The sequence below is a fragment of the Mirounga leonina genome, unplaced genomic scaffold, assembly GCF_011800145.1.
Source record: "Mirounga leonina isolate KUSES-001 unplaced genomic scaffold, KU_Mleo_1.0 Mir_200, whole genome shotgun sequence".
Taxonomy (NCBI): domain Eukaryota; kingdom Metazoa; phylum Chordata; class Mammalia; order Carnivora; family Phocidae; genus Mirounga; species Mirounga leonina.
In genome coordinates this window covers 6,948,843-6,965,956 of record NW_023270503.1, presented here as the reverse complement: position 1 = coordinate 6,965,956, position 17,114 = coordinate 6,948,843, and the positions used below count along the sequence as shown (strand labels likewise).

At 37.0% G+C, this 17,114-nt stretch overlaps 1 protein-coding gene across 5 annotated transcripts in view; it reads right to left on the bottom strand.

Annotated features, from left to right (window-relative positions):
- Positions 1 to 737: 737 nt before the first annotated feature.
- Positions 738 to 17,114, bottom strand: part of RHOT1 (ras homolog family member T1) — a 60,961-nt gene continuing 44,584 nt past the window's right edge. The window contains exons 18-21 of one of the 5 annotated variants that reach the window (XM_035027784.1): positions 16,264 to 16,466; positions 15,123 to 15,218; positions 13,358 to 13,480; positions 738 to 3,086 (exon numbers count right to left, since the gene is read on the bottom strand). In XM_035027784.1, coding sequence (XP_034883675.1) covers positions 3,071 to 3,086; positions 13,358 to 13,480; positions 15,123 to 15,218; positions 16,264 to 16,466 — 438 coding nt within the window. In that variant the 3' untranslated portion in view covers positions 738 to 3,070. The remainder of the gene's footprint in view (positions 3,087 to 13,357; positions 13,481 to 15,122; positions 15,219 to 16,263; positions 16,467 to 17,114) is intronic. The other 4 variants (XM_035027782.1, XM_035027785.1, XM_035027783.1 and 1 more) reach the window with 4 other exon arrangements.

The window sequence follows — 17,114 nt, the reverse complement described above, 5'->3', positions numbered from 1 at the left end:
GCTGCCGGCCTTCCTGCCAATTGGACACCTGCGCTTCAAATGAAAAGATTGAGAGAGAAAAGTCTACATATATTAACGTCACTTTTCACATCTTGGCAAACTACCTTCCTTCCTCAGTTTCTCACAAACACATCAATCTATAAGGTATATCCATTTGAGTCTCAACAGGGAAGAACTTGGAAGGCAAGAATGGACTGTCACTGGAAGCTGTGTAACTGACACATCTAAGTAGGAGACTCCGAGAAAATGAAAACGAGCAGTCACCAGATTTTTGCTTAATTTTCCCTTTCCTCAAATTTAGAATGGAAATGGGAAGTGGGGGGACAGGCAAGTATGCAGCTAAACACGGCACAGGTTATTTTACAAGTGTAGAGCTCGTAAGGTATGCTGTTTCCAGCTGCTCAGGGAATGTGGTCTTTAGACGTCCATCAGAACAGCAAAAAGGAAAAAAAAAAACCATGTTAGAGGAGCAGATAAACACGTACGTCACAGCAGAAACCACATGAGCTAGGTATATGCAAGAGAAAACAACTGGTCTCCTCGAAGAATAGATTTGCCCACAACTTTAAAATAGACTTCCTCTTCTATATACAAATCGTACTTGTCTTCTTTCCTAATGAGTATCATCTGCTTGAACAAAAAATAATTTTCAAGGTAAGAAAGATAGAAACCAGAGGATTCCATTCACACCTGTACAGAAATATTTACTTTGTAAGACAAAAAACTCAAGAGCATGGTACACAGCAGTTATTTATTTAAATACTCAAAAAGGTTGATGATGGAAAAAGAATAGGTTTATCGTGAGAATTTATGTTCATTAGATTTATTTTATCATTTAAACAAGTGCTGCCTCCGGGTTATCCTAGCCAGACAGAGAACACTTTATGACACGTGCAGCCACTGTAAGACGCTATAATAGACACGGCCGTTATCGAATGATGTACACTGGGGGAGGAAATTCAGTAGTAGTAATGGTGACTGTTTATTTAAACTAAAAACATTGATAATATACAAATCTTTTTTCTCATTTGAGTGAAAGGGCTATAAAATTCCACATACAGACAAAGGAAGCAACATAATCATATAGGTAATGCCCCAGCTAACTGCCTTTAACTCACTCCCTTCCTTCAAGAAGCACTTCACTCAGCTATGCAACTTTCTACACGGCACGACAGCTTCGAGGCTGGCCTACCAAAGAGTGACTGAAAGAGAGGTGTGAGCTGACCAGGACGCATCTGTTTTTAAAAATGGAGAGAAAATGGCAAATTGTGCCTGGTGTTCTTTAAAGAACCCAAAGGATCGTTCTGAGTAAAATGTGAAATAAATAAGTGATCCATGAGTAAATACAATCTCTGAGCTGACTTAGATCTAGGAGAGTGAGCCAACCGAACACTAACAATACCATGTAGAAACATCTAGAAACATCATTTCTAGAATTCAGTTTGGGAGACCATATCTTGCCTGAATATGTACATTATTTACAAAATATTCCCTTTTGGCCTCTGAAATTTAGCCATTTTAGTTTGGCTGTTAAGCTCTTTCTTTCCATATGCTAGCCAATACTGCAGTTATAACTATCATTAAAATACTCTTATGCATGAATTACAAATATTAATAAAGTAACTCTGCATGTATAAATATCTCAATATTTCTAGCAGAATTTAAAGCATACATAAATACATAAAAGTATTTGTTTTTGGTAGGGCCAGTATTTTTTTTTTTTTAATCATCGCTGTTTCAACAATGCTTTGTACATAGCAAAACCCAAAACTGCAAAAACAGTAGCACCAAAACTTGCTCGAAGCCAAAACGTGGAGCTCTTGAGGTCAGCTTGTGTCACGTGCCTGTAGTCAGAAAATATAATTAATGTTCAAGACATGATTAGTATGAAAATACCAATTATATTAACAGTCTACTTTTAGGGAAGTATTAGCACACTTGTCAGGCTAATTGCATACAGTAATGATTACCAAAAACATTTATCAATATAGCCACATGTACATCGCTTAGATAATCATTATCTTAAGACATAATGAAGACATTAATAAAGCCGAATGTCTTTATAATTAGCTACTACTTGGGAGTAATCAACATCTAAAATTTTAGACATTTTCTTCACATGGGAAATGGAGAACGTAGACAAATCAACCTACTACTTTTTAATCCCACCACGGTCCTTCAAACTGAGAGGTAGAACCAAGATCTTACAATCTTGAGAGTCCATTTCATGGAACTTAATATGTGATCTCCTGTGCCCAGGAATCAAAAGCTATCATGTAAGCAGTTAAGCGACAAGTGACCATACTTTTCTAAGAGCAATGCTTAAAATCAACTTTGGAAACACTGAGCCCCATAAAAATTTACCAAAAAAATCCCAAAGGGTATGGGGAAGATTTACCAGTTCACATTAATTGGGTTACTGCTGGTTAAAGAAAGAAAATTAAAAATAAAACAAACAAAAAACCCCCCCAAAAACCAACCCTGATATTAGACAGGCAGTGACAATGGTACGAACTAAAGGACATCATGTAACATGATGGACTGAAAGGTAAATGACATAAAAGAAGCCATATTATTCATGACAAGAACAGGGACAGCCTGTACCACAAACTGAGTTTGTGAGCATGCTCAGTTAATGACACTGCTAAGCACCCTCAAGAGTCTCAAGTATGACAGCTTACCAGAAAGAGGATAATGCTTGAAAGCAAAAGTTGGAATATTTTATTCAAGTGTCACTGGAGTTTTAGTTAAATGAGCACAATTGAGAAGATGTAGAAAACTTACAGAATTAAGAGCTTAGACTGTCTAGTTCAGGTTATTTTACAACTAAGAAACAAACAGATTTGAAGCAAAAGTCAGACATCGTTAAAAGACCAGGACACTGACATACGCAAAAGAGTTAAGAGCCAAGAATATCAATTGTACAAAACGACTTCGCCTCAGTAATAGAGTGACGATTGGATTAGTTATCACAAAATGCAATCTGCCCATCCTAGAACAAGTCTATAATACAAGCCAGAGTGCTCCATGCTTATCACCATGGCAAAACAACACACAGCACTCCAATTTCTTATTCTCCCCAGTTCCTAAAAAAAAAAGAAAAGAAAAAGAAAAAAAAAATCACTCCTGACATATTATTTTACAAAAGCAAAGTGATAACACAGATTCATTCCACCTTGTGAGTTAGTTCCTCCAACAGGCAATATTTTATTGATTGATTTATTTCAAGTTAGGGAAGAAAATTCGTAGGTTTCAGTTTTTCCAGTTGGAAAAACCCCAACAAGGCCAACCCACTAGTTGTGGGAAATGTTACCTGGCTTCAAGACAAAGTGGACCATGGGATGACTCCATGAAGATAGAATCTTCTACAGAGCTGACGGCGTGCACCTGGTAAGTAATCCTGCCTTCGTCCTTGGCTAACAGCATGGCACCCCACTCAGCTACCCAGGCTCTTAACCTTTATACACATGCACAGAGTTTGAAGTTCACAGCAGAGCTCACAAAAGAAGGGGACTGAAAATAACATCTCTCAATTAAACATCCCACACAGAAATTGAGTTGCCACCCTAATATGATGCATCTCGTGCTTTCTATATTTAAAATAAATGTATTCTGTAACAAATTGCCAAACTTCCAAAAAAAAAAAAAAATCTATGGGTACTTTTTAAAAACACTCACATACCAGGCAAGAAAACCTAAGGCTGTGATATACATTCTCTATATATCCCTGCGAGGCTGGTCCTCGTAGGTCTGAAACACTAAGAGAAGCCCTGGAACCCAGTCCCTAAACAGTACCTGACGGTAGGTGGTGATCATAGGTATTCATTCAAAATGAGGCTAACAACTATTAGTCACAAAATGTACTGATGCTTCTGACTGCAGACTACCAACAACTGTAAACATACATCTGCAAAAAATTGAGTCCAACACTCCAAACTCATGGACTATCAGAGACCTATGATGAGAGTTTCAAAGTGTGTAACTCCAAATCAATAGAGATGCATAGAATTTAAAGTGAGAACACAGGCTAAAAGGGCAGTAGAGCTTCTGCTTCGGCTTTGGTCTCTCTCAGATTTTTACGCATCTTCACTGATAGAGGATTTTTAAAAGTTTTTTTTTTACATTTATTTATTTATTTATTTTTTAATTTATTTATTTGAGAGAGAGAGAATGAGAGACAGAGAGCATGAAAGGGAGGAGGGTCAGAGGGAGAAGCAGACTCCCTGCTGAGCAGGGAGCCCGATGCGGGACTCGATCCTGGGACTCCAGGATCATGACCTGAGCCGAAGGCAGTCGCTTAACCAACTGAGCCACCCAGGCGCCCCTACATTTATTTTTTAATTTGGGGAAGAGAAGAACTAGGATTAAAGCTAGCTGTCATCACCTTAAAGTCAGTCAAAACGATTTCTCATAAATATTTTCAAGTATGGAATCCGTTTCACACAGCTCCCTTTGTTGTATTGGAAGCAAGTATTACCATTCATGAAATAATGTATTCTGACTTTATTGCTTAGTTTACTTTTGCATTTCAAGATAGTAATGACTGTTTTCCACAAGCTATAGTATAGCCTTCCATAGGCAGAACAGCAATTCATATTTATATATGAGAAACAATAAAGACACGTGGTGAAGCCACATTTAAAACTTAAGGCAACTACTAACTCATAAGATATACTTCAATCACTCCATCAACCTTATAGTGGTTATTTAAGACACCTGTAGACCTGGAAGTCTACTTAGAGACCTATTTTATCCCGTTAGCATGTGCATTTAAGAGCTGCACTAACCAGGCTCTCTATATATGAGAACGCATTTATAATGGATGGCACACCTGTCACTGCTTAGCTGACTCACAGCACCTGAACAGAGAACAGTGTGACGATCTTAGTTGTATTCCATACGTATGAGAACTGAGCCATGTTTGTCATTTCAGGTCTCAAGCTGAAGCAGAGTAATAGTTTCATAAAGCTGCTTCCTAGTTCATTTCAAAACTCAAGCAAAAATAATTCTTCCACAATTCAAAAGTATAATTTTTTCAAAATGACTCACATAAAATATCATTTTAGAATAAATTATCTTATGGCATACTTTTTTCTTTTTAGTTTATTATTTTTTTACTGTCAAAAAGGTAATATATGCTCATTATAAGATACAAGGAAAATAAAAGTAGGAAGGAAAAAAAATGACCTAGAGTCCCATCACCTAAGACAACTAATATTTAGGGTATTTCCTTTTAGACTTTTCCTATGTGTTTCTTACATAGCTGCAAACATAATGTGTATAATGTGTATAATTTATATAATTTTATATCCTTTTAAAAATTTACTATTATGTAAATTACAGAAACATCATTTTAAACAGCTTTATTATATATTATATCCGATTCCCCTATGGGTGTGGCTGTCTCCATTTACTGGTGACTATAACTAAAGGGATGAATATCCTTCTACGTAAGATTTTTCTCTGTATTTAGTATAGTTTCCTTAAGACACTTCCCAAAAATGAATATTACAAGGTCAAAAATCTGTGTGCATGTGTGTGTATAAAGATTCTTTTTAAAAAACCTATTGAGAGGCGCCTGGGTGGCTCAGTCGTTAAGCATCTGCTTTCGGCTCAGGTCATGGTCCCCGGGTCCTGGCATGGAGTCCCACATCGGGCTCCCTGCTCAGCGGGGAGTCTGCTTCTCCCTCTGCCTCTCTCCCTGCTTGTCTCACTCGCTCGCTCTCTGACAAATAAATAAAATCTCAAAAAATAAAAATAAAAAATCTATTGATATAACAGAATCACATTTTCCTTCTCTATGTACAATAATTTAGATCAGCAGTATCTCTTTTTAGAACATAAGAAATAATGACGAAATGCTGGAATATAATCCGTAATTAATCATCTGAAACTTGTCAGAGCTTCTAAGTTCTGAGATGGAAAATTCTTCCATATTGGATGCTGGCTTTCTGCTTAGAAGTGCTGAGGGCTCATATGTCAATCAGATGACAAGCGCTTTTGTTTTTTTTTTTTTAAGTAGGCTCCACGCCTAATGTGGGGCTTGAACTCACAACCTGGCAATCAAAAGTTGCATGCTCTACTGACCGAGCCAGCCACGCACCCCTACGCTGCTACTTAATAAGGCAGAGAGAAAGGGAGGTTTCAAACTTCAGGCAATAAAGGCTTAAATTAAGAAGTGTCTGTGTGAACAAGGCATATAACAGAGTGACCACAATTCCTATGTACCTTTGCACAGAATGCCTTAAAGAAGGCATACAAGATACTTTTGATTCACTCTGCAATTTATGACATATGTAAGAACATGAGTTAAAATCTTTATTGGTTCAATGTATTTGACCAGTAATAAAAGGAATGGTATCAGTTACAATATTTAGAAACAAAATGATCAAATTCTAAAGGGCTCAATGGAATTAAACCATTCTAGCTATTCCCATATAGGGTATTTTTAATATTGTTTTTTATAACGTGTCCCAGGACTTTATATCTCGGGTATATAGACTATATTGCAGAGACCTAAAAGTCTGCAAAAATTACAATTTAAGGAAGGGGGAGAATCCAGAAAGGTCCAGATGTCAGTTGCAGGCTCTCATGAGGAGGAAAGAAAAGTTCAGTGGAGCGAACTCAAGAGCAGCGCACTGAGACTGCGGGAAGAGCAGTCCCACCAGGCACGTTTACCAGCCGTCCTGTGCAACTTTGCAGAAATAGATGTGAATTTCCTAGATTACATTCTTTTCATCTCACCACCCGATCCTTTCCAAACCCAAAGCAGAGGTGCACAGATGCAGGAATATGAATGTTCTTCTAATTTTATAATTCTATCCACATATGTATTTCATGTAGGAATTTTTAAGTTAATACTTTGCAACCGCCTACATAACTATAATGCATGGAACCTAGTTACTAGTGCTCATAGACAGTACATACAGCTTTTTCCTAGTTGCAATTACATAGCTCAAGTTGAAAACTGTACCGAGGTCACCAAAATTGTAGTTAAATGTTCTGTTTTTAAATATTTCACTTGCTTTTTAAAGCCTTCTGGGCCTCCCCCCCCCCTTTTTTTTTAAAGATTTTATTTATTTGAGGGAGAAAGAGCGAGCTCAAGCAGGGAGATCGGCAGAGGCAGAGGGAGAAGCAGACTCCCCGCTGAGCAGGGAGCCCGACGTGGGGCTCAATCCCAGGACCCTGGGATCATGACCTGAGCTGAAGGGAGACGCTTAACCGACTGAGCCACCCAGGTGCCCCTGGGCCTCCCTGCTTTTATTCCTCCCATTGTTTTCTTGGTGTTTTGTTTTTGCCTGGTGAAGTATCTTTTACATTCATTTCTAATAATAATGCCATTACTCTTAATAATAATTTTAATAATGACAATTCTTCTAATTGAACTAGTAGGCATGAAATCTTTTAATAAGGTATTTCTCAAGATAGGTTAAGAAGTCAAAATATTGTATTCAACAAAGATGAACTGCAACACAAATCATAAGAAAGCTGTTAACTGAGCATGCCTAAATAGTAACATACTTTGGAAAAGGACGTAAGTGTGCATCAATGTCAATAAATGCTTCACCAAGCACTAGAAGAACCAAAATTTATACATGATCGTAGATACATGGGAAACACATAATATCTATATGTTACCTACTGATACTTAAAGATCAGAACAGGAAAACTCCACCTTGTGGCATCCTTTAATATTCTAACCAACGGCAAAAAATTTAAAATGCAAGCAGCGGCTTACTTAATGAGAATCTATAACATAAGCTCTTATATAATTTTAAACATGACTATGTATCCTAATTAAAAGAAAAGCCTTGTAAGGACCTTGATACAAGGGAACACAGAAGTTTCATATGAAACTAAAACACAGGACAGACTTTGTTGGATATAATAGTTTACTATAACATAATATCCTAAGAACTCTTACATTCCCAGAAGACTCTCTAGAACATTAAGATTTCTAGGTACCTATCCTCTTCATAGGCAATCCTATGAAAAGGCAATTCATATCACTGTGACAATAATAAAATCCTTTCCTCAAAAAACGGGCTCCTATTAAGGAACAAGCTAGGTGATTATTAAAACAATATGAGTAAATATCACTAATAAATGGCTTAAAATAAATGCCACATACACCCAATTTTAAAAATGCATTAAAAAAATTGGGCAAAAAATTCAATGGGTACAATGACTGTCCATCATACCTTTGGGTCACTGTAAATACTCACTGTGAACTAGGCACTTGGTTGCTAAAGTAAAATGCTGCTACTGAACTTAAGAAGTAACATGAACAAATAATTCATATGGCTGATGCAAATAATAAAATGGGATGAAAGAAATCCTAAAACCAAAATATGTATTAAAGAAAACCACACCAAAATAATAAATTATAAAATAAACAATTTTGATTAAATTATAGGTTAGGAGAAGTGGGAGGATTACACACAGAAATTAGCTGGGACAGGGACTGAGAGAAGTTAAAAAATGACTAAGTGACACAGACATACAAATTAAAATGAACACCTAAAGGAAAGGACAAATTAAAGTCCACAGCACACTACAGTACAGTAACATCGTCATGCAAAGTAGGAGTCTTCTGAAGTCAGAATAATAAATACTTGATAACTAAAACCCTGGGTAGTTCAAACCAACAATCCAGCTCACTCCTACATAATCATTTTAACACTTTCAGATCAAAAAGGTAATTTAAAATATAATCAGAAGGTATATTTTCCCAGTACCATAATTTACATTATTTGAAATAGTGTAATAGCATTGCCAAAGATTAAAATCATCTGACCAGATATTAATCATCTTCCAAATGTATTTAAATTCAAATAATTCCAGTTATTCATAAACTGTTCTAAAGAAAAACAAACCTGTTCAGATCACAAGGGTGAGACCATAATTACTAGAGAACAAAGTTACATGTCAGATACATAGTTTAACACTTTTCTCACATCTTGAAATAAATATATATTCAATTACATTAAAAAGAAAAAAATATTACTACTCTCTACTTAAAATATGTACTGTCAGCAAATAAGCTCAAAAAGAGGGGGGGACAATATTTACCGGTCAAAGACAGATAGCTAGGGAAAAAATGGATAATTTCAGAAATGAATCTGTGGGAACTGCCTAAATATAAATTATTAGGCTTAAATCCTCTCATGATCAGGTTATAGCACTTCCTTTTGTAGCCTGAGGGACTAAGGTTACTGAAAACATAACCAAAGTTTAAGGGAAAAAAAAAATATTTTTTTTTAAAGATTTTATTTATTTGACAGAGAGAGAGAGAGAGTGAGAACAGGAACACAAGCAGGGGGAGTGGGAGAGGGAGAACCAGGCTTCCCGCCGAGCAGGGAGCCTGATGTGGGGCTCGATCCCAGGACCCTGGGATCTTGACCTGAGCCGAAGGCAGACGCTTAACGACTGAGCCACCCAGGCACCGCTAAGGAAAAATTTTTTAATAACATAGTATTTAGAAAGGCACTTAAAGGCAGGTCCTTAATCTTCTTCATCTTCATATTCTGCCCCAGCTCACAGCAGGATCCTATCTAAAGCAGGTACTTAGGTATCTGAGTGAATAAATCACAGAGGCAGAGGGAGGTAAAGGGAGAATGTGGCCTCAAACATGTACTATCTCTGGAAGTGATTTATTTCAACAACCAACATGTTAACAAGCACACTAAAACAAGACATTAAATTTGAGATCAACATGTATGTACCAATACCCGTCTATTAATTTCTTTGCAGACATTTAATTAAACTTTTTGCTTAAATAAAAACTTTAAAACTACTCTTTTATACTTCTAAATCAAACATGAGACGTGGCAGATTTCTAAAACCAGAGACTTAAGGCTTAGTGTTGAGTGAGACTCCTCCCTACTGAATTACAGTGAAAAATTCCTAAGTGACTTTTACCCAATTAAGCAATCCTTTTTCTGCTTTATAACATTAAGATTTATCTAGCATGGCGAACCAATGGTGACCAACCACCAAAGGCTGCCACAACCTGAGAGATAGTAGAGAAAGAAGGTGACCCTATCACCCCTGACTTTCTCAGATTCTTCATGTAAAAGGGAGTAGAACTTGGTTGGTGGGAAGGGGAAAGAGACAGTTTCATTCCTTGGGTGTATGTTTTTCTTTTTCTTTTCTTTTCTTTCTTTCTTTTTTTTTTTCCTTTTGCCTGCAATTTCACAACTCTAGGCCATATCTGAAGACTGAAGTTGCAAGCTGGTGGCCTGTAAACATGTTTTATTCTGATCAGTACTTTTAAAGATTTAAATTTACTTGCCATTATTTGAATAGCAGGAAATTTCACATAAAAATCCTGATGTCTAGTGTCTCATAGAATCAGAAGACCTGGCAACAGCCAGCCTGGACAACAACAAATGGCCAGAGCTGAGTCGTGGCTGCCTCTTTTAGACAGGGGCTGGCACGGTCCCTATGTCTCTCACTTCTCATACTTGGCCACCTTCGTGCATTGACATTACCCATCCAGACCTTGTAGGTACCTAAGTTCTGGGGCTCCACCCCCATCTCCCTTGTCTACATCCTTCTGTAAACTAGGGGAAACTTCAATACAGAACTAAATTTCCACTGTACTTCTATAAAATTTTGACACACTACAAGGAATCAGGAAGGAGTTCTTTGAAAGGTACACTGGTTTCCCTCCTTATCTTTTTCACTCATTCCATTCTTGATTACTAGATGTCGGGATGTATGCTGACATTACCATTAAATTAGTTCTAGTTTATAAACTGATATGACAAGATATGCTGATTTGTCTTCAAAGATCATTGTACAGAGTACTTTACCATGAGCAAGCTCATCCATTAATACACACTCAACCTTTTCCATTTGGAAGCTGACTAAACTGACCTAAGAATAAAATTGTCACTAAAGATGCAGACAATGAATCAATCTGCAAATATGGACACTCAAGATCTTACAGGGTAAGTAAAATAGATGGTTTTTGATTAGCAATTATTAGGAGCCAAGGTGGGTTCACCGAGAATAAGATACCAAATAGATGTCACTTCCTATTCAGACAAAATTACTACATTGGTGGATCAGAGGAATGTGTTAGAAATTACATACTGATTTCAAAAAAGCCCTCTGTGAAATCTCTTATAAGATAATAAGAGAAAATATGGACTAGATAATAAAATATTTTTAATTTATAGAATAATCTTTCCCCAAGAATTTTAAACCTGTGTCTTTGGGAAAAGAGATCTCCAAGGGAATACTTCAGGGCTTGCTGGCTTTGGCTTCCTCTCTCTCTCCAATCTCTTGGTATTCAACATTATTTTTATCAATAACTTGAACAATAAAAAAGACATATCTACCAAGCTTGCAAATGACACAATGCCAAGAGAGATATATAATGGGACAAATGACAGAAATAATGTTTGAAATGACTGAGCTAGAACAAATGGATCAAAAAGAAGAATATGACATTTAATAGAGATACATATGTATCTGTGTTTAGGTTCAAAGAGTCAAGTACAAAATTAGAGAGGAGGGGACGCTGCCTTAATAGTACCTCATATGAAAAAAAAATCTGATTTCAATGAACCCCAAGATTTATATGCACCAACAGTGGGATGGGGCTGCTAACGTTACTTCACGCAGCAGACAGGTGCTGTCCTAACTGTGGAACAGGACTTGTCCCATCACACCTGGAGCACTGCTCTCCATTCTCAGTGGCACCTCTTTTAAGAGGAACTCTGAAAACCCAAAGGGCTTTCAGACGAGGACAACCAGGACTGATGAGGTCACTAAACCATCTAATTCAAGAAAAGGCTGAAAGAAATGGGGATGTTCTACCTGGAGAAGAGAAAATTAGGGGAGACATGATGGCCGTCTTCAAATGTCTGAAGGATTGCTAGGTTGAAGAGGGAGTAGAATAGTCGTATGTTGTTCTAAAGGGCAGAACTAAAACTAAAGGAGAGAAAGTTATAGGGAAATCATTTTAGTTAAAAAAGAAAAATAAAGAGCAAAGGCAAAAGCAAAAACCCTCTCCAAGGAGGAAAGCCATCAGCAGATAAACAGAACTCCACAGGAAGGCTTTCAGGAAGGCATTCTGATGGGAGGTTAGACCAGATGAGTTCTGCAATCTCTTCCGACTCTACCATTTCCAACACCGGAGCTCCTGCATGTTGTTTGGTTTGAACTAGCCTTGCATTTTCTCAGACAGTCATCATGAGAGAATCTGTGTTACTACTTTCTAAGATGCCATTCAGAGGACAGAGGCAGAACTTTACCACCAAATTGGTGTGGCAGTCCCTTCAAAGCAGTCACCTGAGACGGCTGCATTCTTATTCCAGAGCTGCTAGTGCTCAAAATGTCATCGAAACTCTTTTTAGAATGCCTTGAAAATCAGTTTCTGACCCACACTAAATATAGTCTCACTGCTTCATAGCCACATCTACTATTTTTGCTGGTGGACACAAACTATCCTACAGCCAGAGTCTAGCCTCCAGTGAGAGGCCAGCAGTAAGACAAAGAATGGACCCATTTCTAACCAAAATCTATTTAGCTTGATCAGCTCCCAATGACAGCTGAATGTCAATTTCAAAGCACTCATTCATGTTTAGATACAAAAACTTACAGTAGGTACAAATTAATAGTACACAGGCTCTTCAATGCTCACAGAATGTAAATCTGAACAATGGAAGCATGACCAGAATAAGAATATAACCTTCCAAGTTCTTTGCTTTGAAGGAATGTAAATATCCTGTTTGTTTGTTTTTCTTCCCTTTCTAAAAAGCATATTACTTTCTAAGCATACTTCATGTTTTGGGCTCAATTATAAAGACCTCAAAAACCAGTACTACAGACCTTTTGTTCTTTCCATATTCCTTTGAATCCTCAAAGTTCGCTATTATTCTCATTTCCAGAAGCCATGCTCTTTCAAATAAACATTCCAGGTACTTATAATACAGAGATTTTTCAAACCCAAGATACCGTTCACATCAGTATGGTTTTAATTAAGTTACATTAGTTGAATGTAAGTGAGTACAGTTTCACATTTGGGATCAGTGTGTCTTTTCGTTACTATGAAAGTCCTAATCTATTTCTACAACTCTCAGCCAAAAGATTTTAATCTCCCTACACATATCATCCTGTCATATAAACGATACTTTAACTTCCTTCATGAAAAAAGAAATCCAAAATCTTATTTTATAGTCCCCTAAAAACATCATCACCATGGTGAGAATTTTAGTGGAAGTTAGTTGGGCATCGTTGGCTTGTGGTCTTTGTAGTGAGTACCTGTATCATAAATAGTTATCCACTTTTTTTTTCTTTTGTATTTTAACAGAATGCCTGGTACCCAGTAAATAAAGTTAAGAACCTGTTAAGAACTGCAGTGAAGATTTTGTTCTTTACAGATTGCAGCAAGTCTGAGTTGAGGAAGTTCTGACAGATGCAAAATGTACACCTGTTGCAGGTGCACATACAGCGTAACCGGGCATGGCTGCGAAAACACACAGAAGGACAGGAGTTGAGTTCTTACTTACAAATATGGCACAAGTTAGGGTGTGCCAACTTAAAAAAAAAAAAGATTTAGGCATAAGCAACACTAAGGAAAAGGACACTGTGGGGCATGCTAAAGTTGTGCAGAATTCCACATTTACCAAAAATATAATAAACAGCAATAGCTCCCTCCTCCCTCCCTAGAGAAAACCTAAGGAAAATTAGCTAACACTCTTGGTTTTTTTGGAGGGGGGATGGAATTATTATTACAAGCGTTTTAGTGGAACAAGTATGCACAGCAATAGATGGCACCCTCATGTAAACTAATAAAAAGAAAAACGGAGTAAGCCACAGCACCCGCCAAAAGGACAAAGTTTGCTAGCATTGAAATAACCATTCCCTCCTCCTCCCTCAGCATACACACATGCCTGAAAACCAGGAAGGAGAAGAGTGACAAATACACAAAAGGGTCAAAGACGAGTATATTCAACCCTGAGGAGATATGAACAACATCGTCTTTAATTCATCAAGCACCCTGGCTCCCAAAGGAAATCAAAGTGCTTCATAAATTTCCACTTGAACAAAATAGAGGGTTGATTTCATCTGCTACGAAAACACAGCAGCTAAGTATGATAGCATGAAACTCTGGGTAAGGATGTAAAAATCAACAGTGGGTCCAATTGGTATCAGATATGAAATTTAGGGAGGCTTTCTGACTCCTTTCTGGTTGAGTGGAGTTGTACTAGTTGCTATAGGCACTATTTCACCTCTGTCCTAACAACCAGAGCAGGGGGTCTCCAGTGACTGCCCAGTGGCCAGAGCCGAGCAGAAACACAAAGCCATCGCAGCACCCTGAAGAGGCCCTGGCACAGAACCCACCCAGAAGAGCGCCACCTGACGGATCAATGCCAGCACTTCCTGTAACACCTGAACTTTTTTTTAAAAAGGCTTCTCAGTCAAAGGACTGGGCCAATCTGACTTGGCTTAGCTTGTGAGATCTGATGAGATCACACTGCACTGTGGCATGGTTGTGGCGATTAGCAGCATCCCAATAATGCCTAATTCCCAACATGAAGAAAAACGAGAATTAATTTTTAAACTCTCATAGACTCAAGACATTCCTCTTTAAAACCTGACTTGTGATGAGGAACATATCAATGCTACTAAGTCGCTACCAGCTGTCATACTGGAATCCATCTGTTATTTTATCAGTTCAGTCTGATTCTCCAACACACACAGGCTCCGCCCCGCAAAGAGGAGAGATGCAAAGTATGCTTAGCAACAGGGAGATGCTTCGTGAGAAGTAGTTTGGGATTAACCATATAAGCAAGTGTCCCTGTATGTACATTTATCATATACACACACACACACACACACAAATTGCAGTAAAACGTTTTCAAGATGCAGATCTGAAAACACACTCACAGTTATCTACAAGATTAAAACAGTGCATTTACATAGTAAAAACTAAAAAAAGAAAAAGAAAAAAAACCACTGTAATATACAGTTAGGCAGTAAGCCTGACCAAGCAGTGCGTTTCTGGATAATTACTAATTGTTAATTACGGCAAGAAAGGAGATCTGGTCATCTATAAGAAAATGTCAACAAAATCCCACAGAAGCCATAAAGAAAAAGTAACTTACAAAGCAGTTTTTAGAAAGACCCAGATTTTTCTCAAATTCTCTATTCTATCAGTGTTGCCCATGTCTCGGGAGAGTCTGTCTCTGTAATGATCCTCTCTGTAGATAACATACACGAGAGTTTTAAAGCAAAGGTAAAACATAAATAAGGTTCTGTTTATCTTATACTAACAGGAATGACTTGTCTTCCAATACAAATAGAATTTCAAGGACTTGCTGCCTTTTTTTAAAAAGTATTAGTTAACAGGATAGCAGTAAAGTTAACTCTGATTTGAAGAATCTGTGCAAATTAACACCTTTCTGAAAGACTTCAGTTTGAAGCCATGTTTATTACTCTATTTTATACCGTAGTTTTCATAAGAAGAAAAATAATTTAGAGACTAAATTAATAATAAATAGATTAAGCTAAAGTCCTGAGAAACGCACTGCCTGAAAAACTATCTTGTTACAAAACAGAATTATACACACACAGTACTTGAGGAGAATGCCATTAAGAACCATGCAATTCTAAGGCAGTTAGTAAGCTATGAAAATGTCCAGTTATGTGCTTATGCATATGCATGTACAGATATACAATAAATGTACATAAAATTCATGGTTCGTAACACTTAATGTAAAACATTTATATAGCAGGAATTCCAATTACAACTACTTTTTACAGCACTTAAAAAAGACATTATATTCTCGAACATATCTATAATTTAAACATAAATTCATAAAATATTTTAGAATACTCCACATACTCAAGGTCAATGAATCAAGAGAAAAATATTAAAATGAACTTTTTGTTCATATGGAGATGTCTTAAAAGCATAAAGTAACATGATGCCAACCCCATTTGACTGCAGTAAGACTATTTTTTAAATGCTGGGTCAGGGGTTGGGTTTCACTGTACTATCCTATTAAGATAGTTACAGTCTGCTTAAAAATATACAAATCCTGTCAGAAGCACTCTTTGTGTAATTTTATTATGGCACCCAAACCAAACTCGCATTTACTCAAATTTGTTCCTTCTCATTACAAAGTCTCTTTCTGTTGCTGAACAACTTCTATGTGACAAAGGTTCCGCCCTCGTGGCTCATCATGGCATGTGACGTTATTATGAACCATGCAACATGAAAATGATAGCAGAGCAAGTACTTACGGGTACATGGCCATCGTTGTCAGTTTAACAAAGATATCTTTACTGGGTGCTTCAGCAGTATTGCAAGTGAAGGCTTGTGGTGGAGGCATTTTGTGTTTCCTGCAGAAATCAGCAGGTGAAATACTATAGTCTTGTTTAACTTCATGCAGGTCTGACTTTGCAGCTATGATTAAGCAAGGTATTCTGCTGTCCATGAAGTGTTGCTACGGAATAAAAACTAAAATCAAAATCTGATGACAAGTTAAAAAATTACTACATTTAATTAAATGCGTACTAAAAATTATCTCTGGTTAGGCAAAGCATAGCCTCAAAGAGAAAGTAAACTAAGAGGCAATGACTGGCAGTGGGCCAGGGCAGTCTCATAAGACCAGGGCCAATTTTCTAATGCTGGCAACCATACGAACCTATAACGACTCTTCAGATTCACTACAATTTGAAAAAAATCAGTATTTTTTATTAAAAAGATACCATATTTTGAAATAAAAGAAATCCATCTAAATTCCTCTATCCTAGAGCACATTATTTTCATTTTTAAAATTTCTGCTTCACAATTCTATTATTTTGTTCACTATTTTCATTTTTCATATCATTTGTCCTTAAGCACATGCATTTATATACATTTCTATAGCTGCAGCCATGCTGGACATAGCCATTTAAAAATATAATACTTAATCTTCCATGTTTTCAGAATTCAAAAACCATTATTTTTAATGGCTGCTTAATATTCCACTGTATTATTTTGTCTTTTTATTTTTTTATTTTTTTTAAGATTTTATTTATTTATTTGACAGAGAGAGACACAGTGAGAGAGGGAACACAAGCAGGGGGAGTGGGAGAGGGAGAAGCAGGCT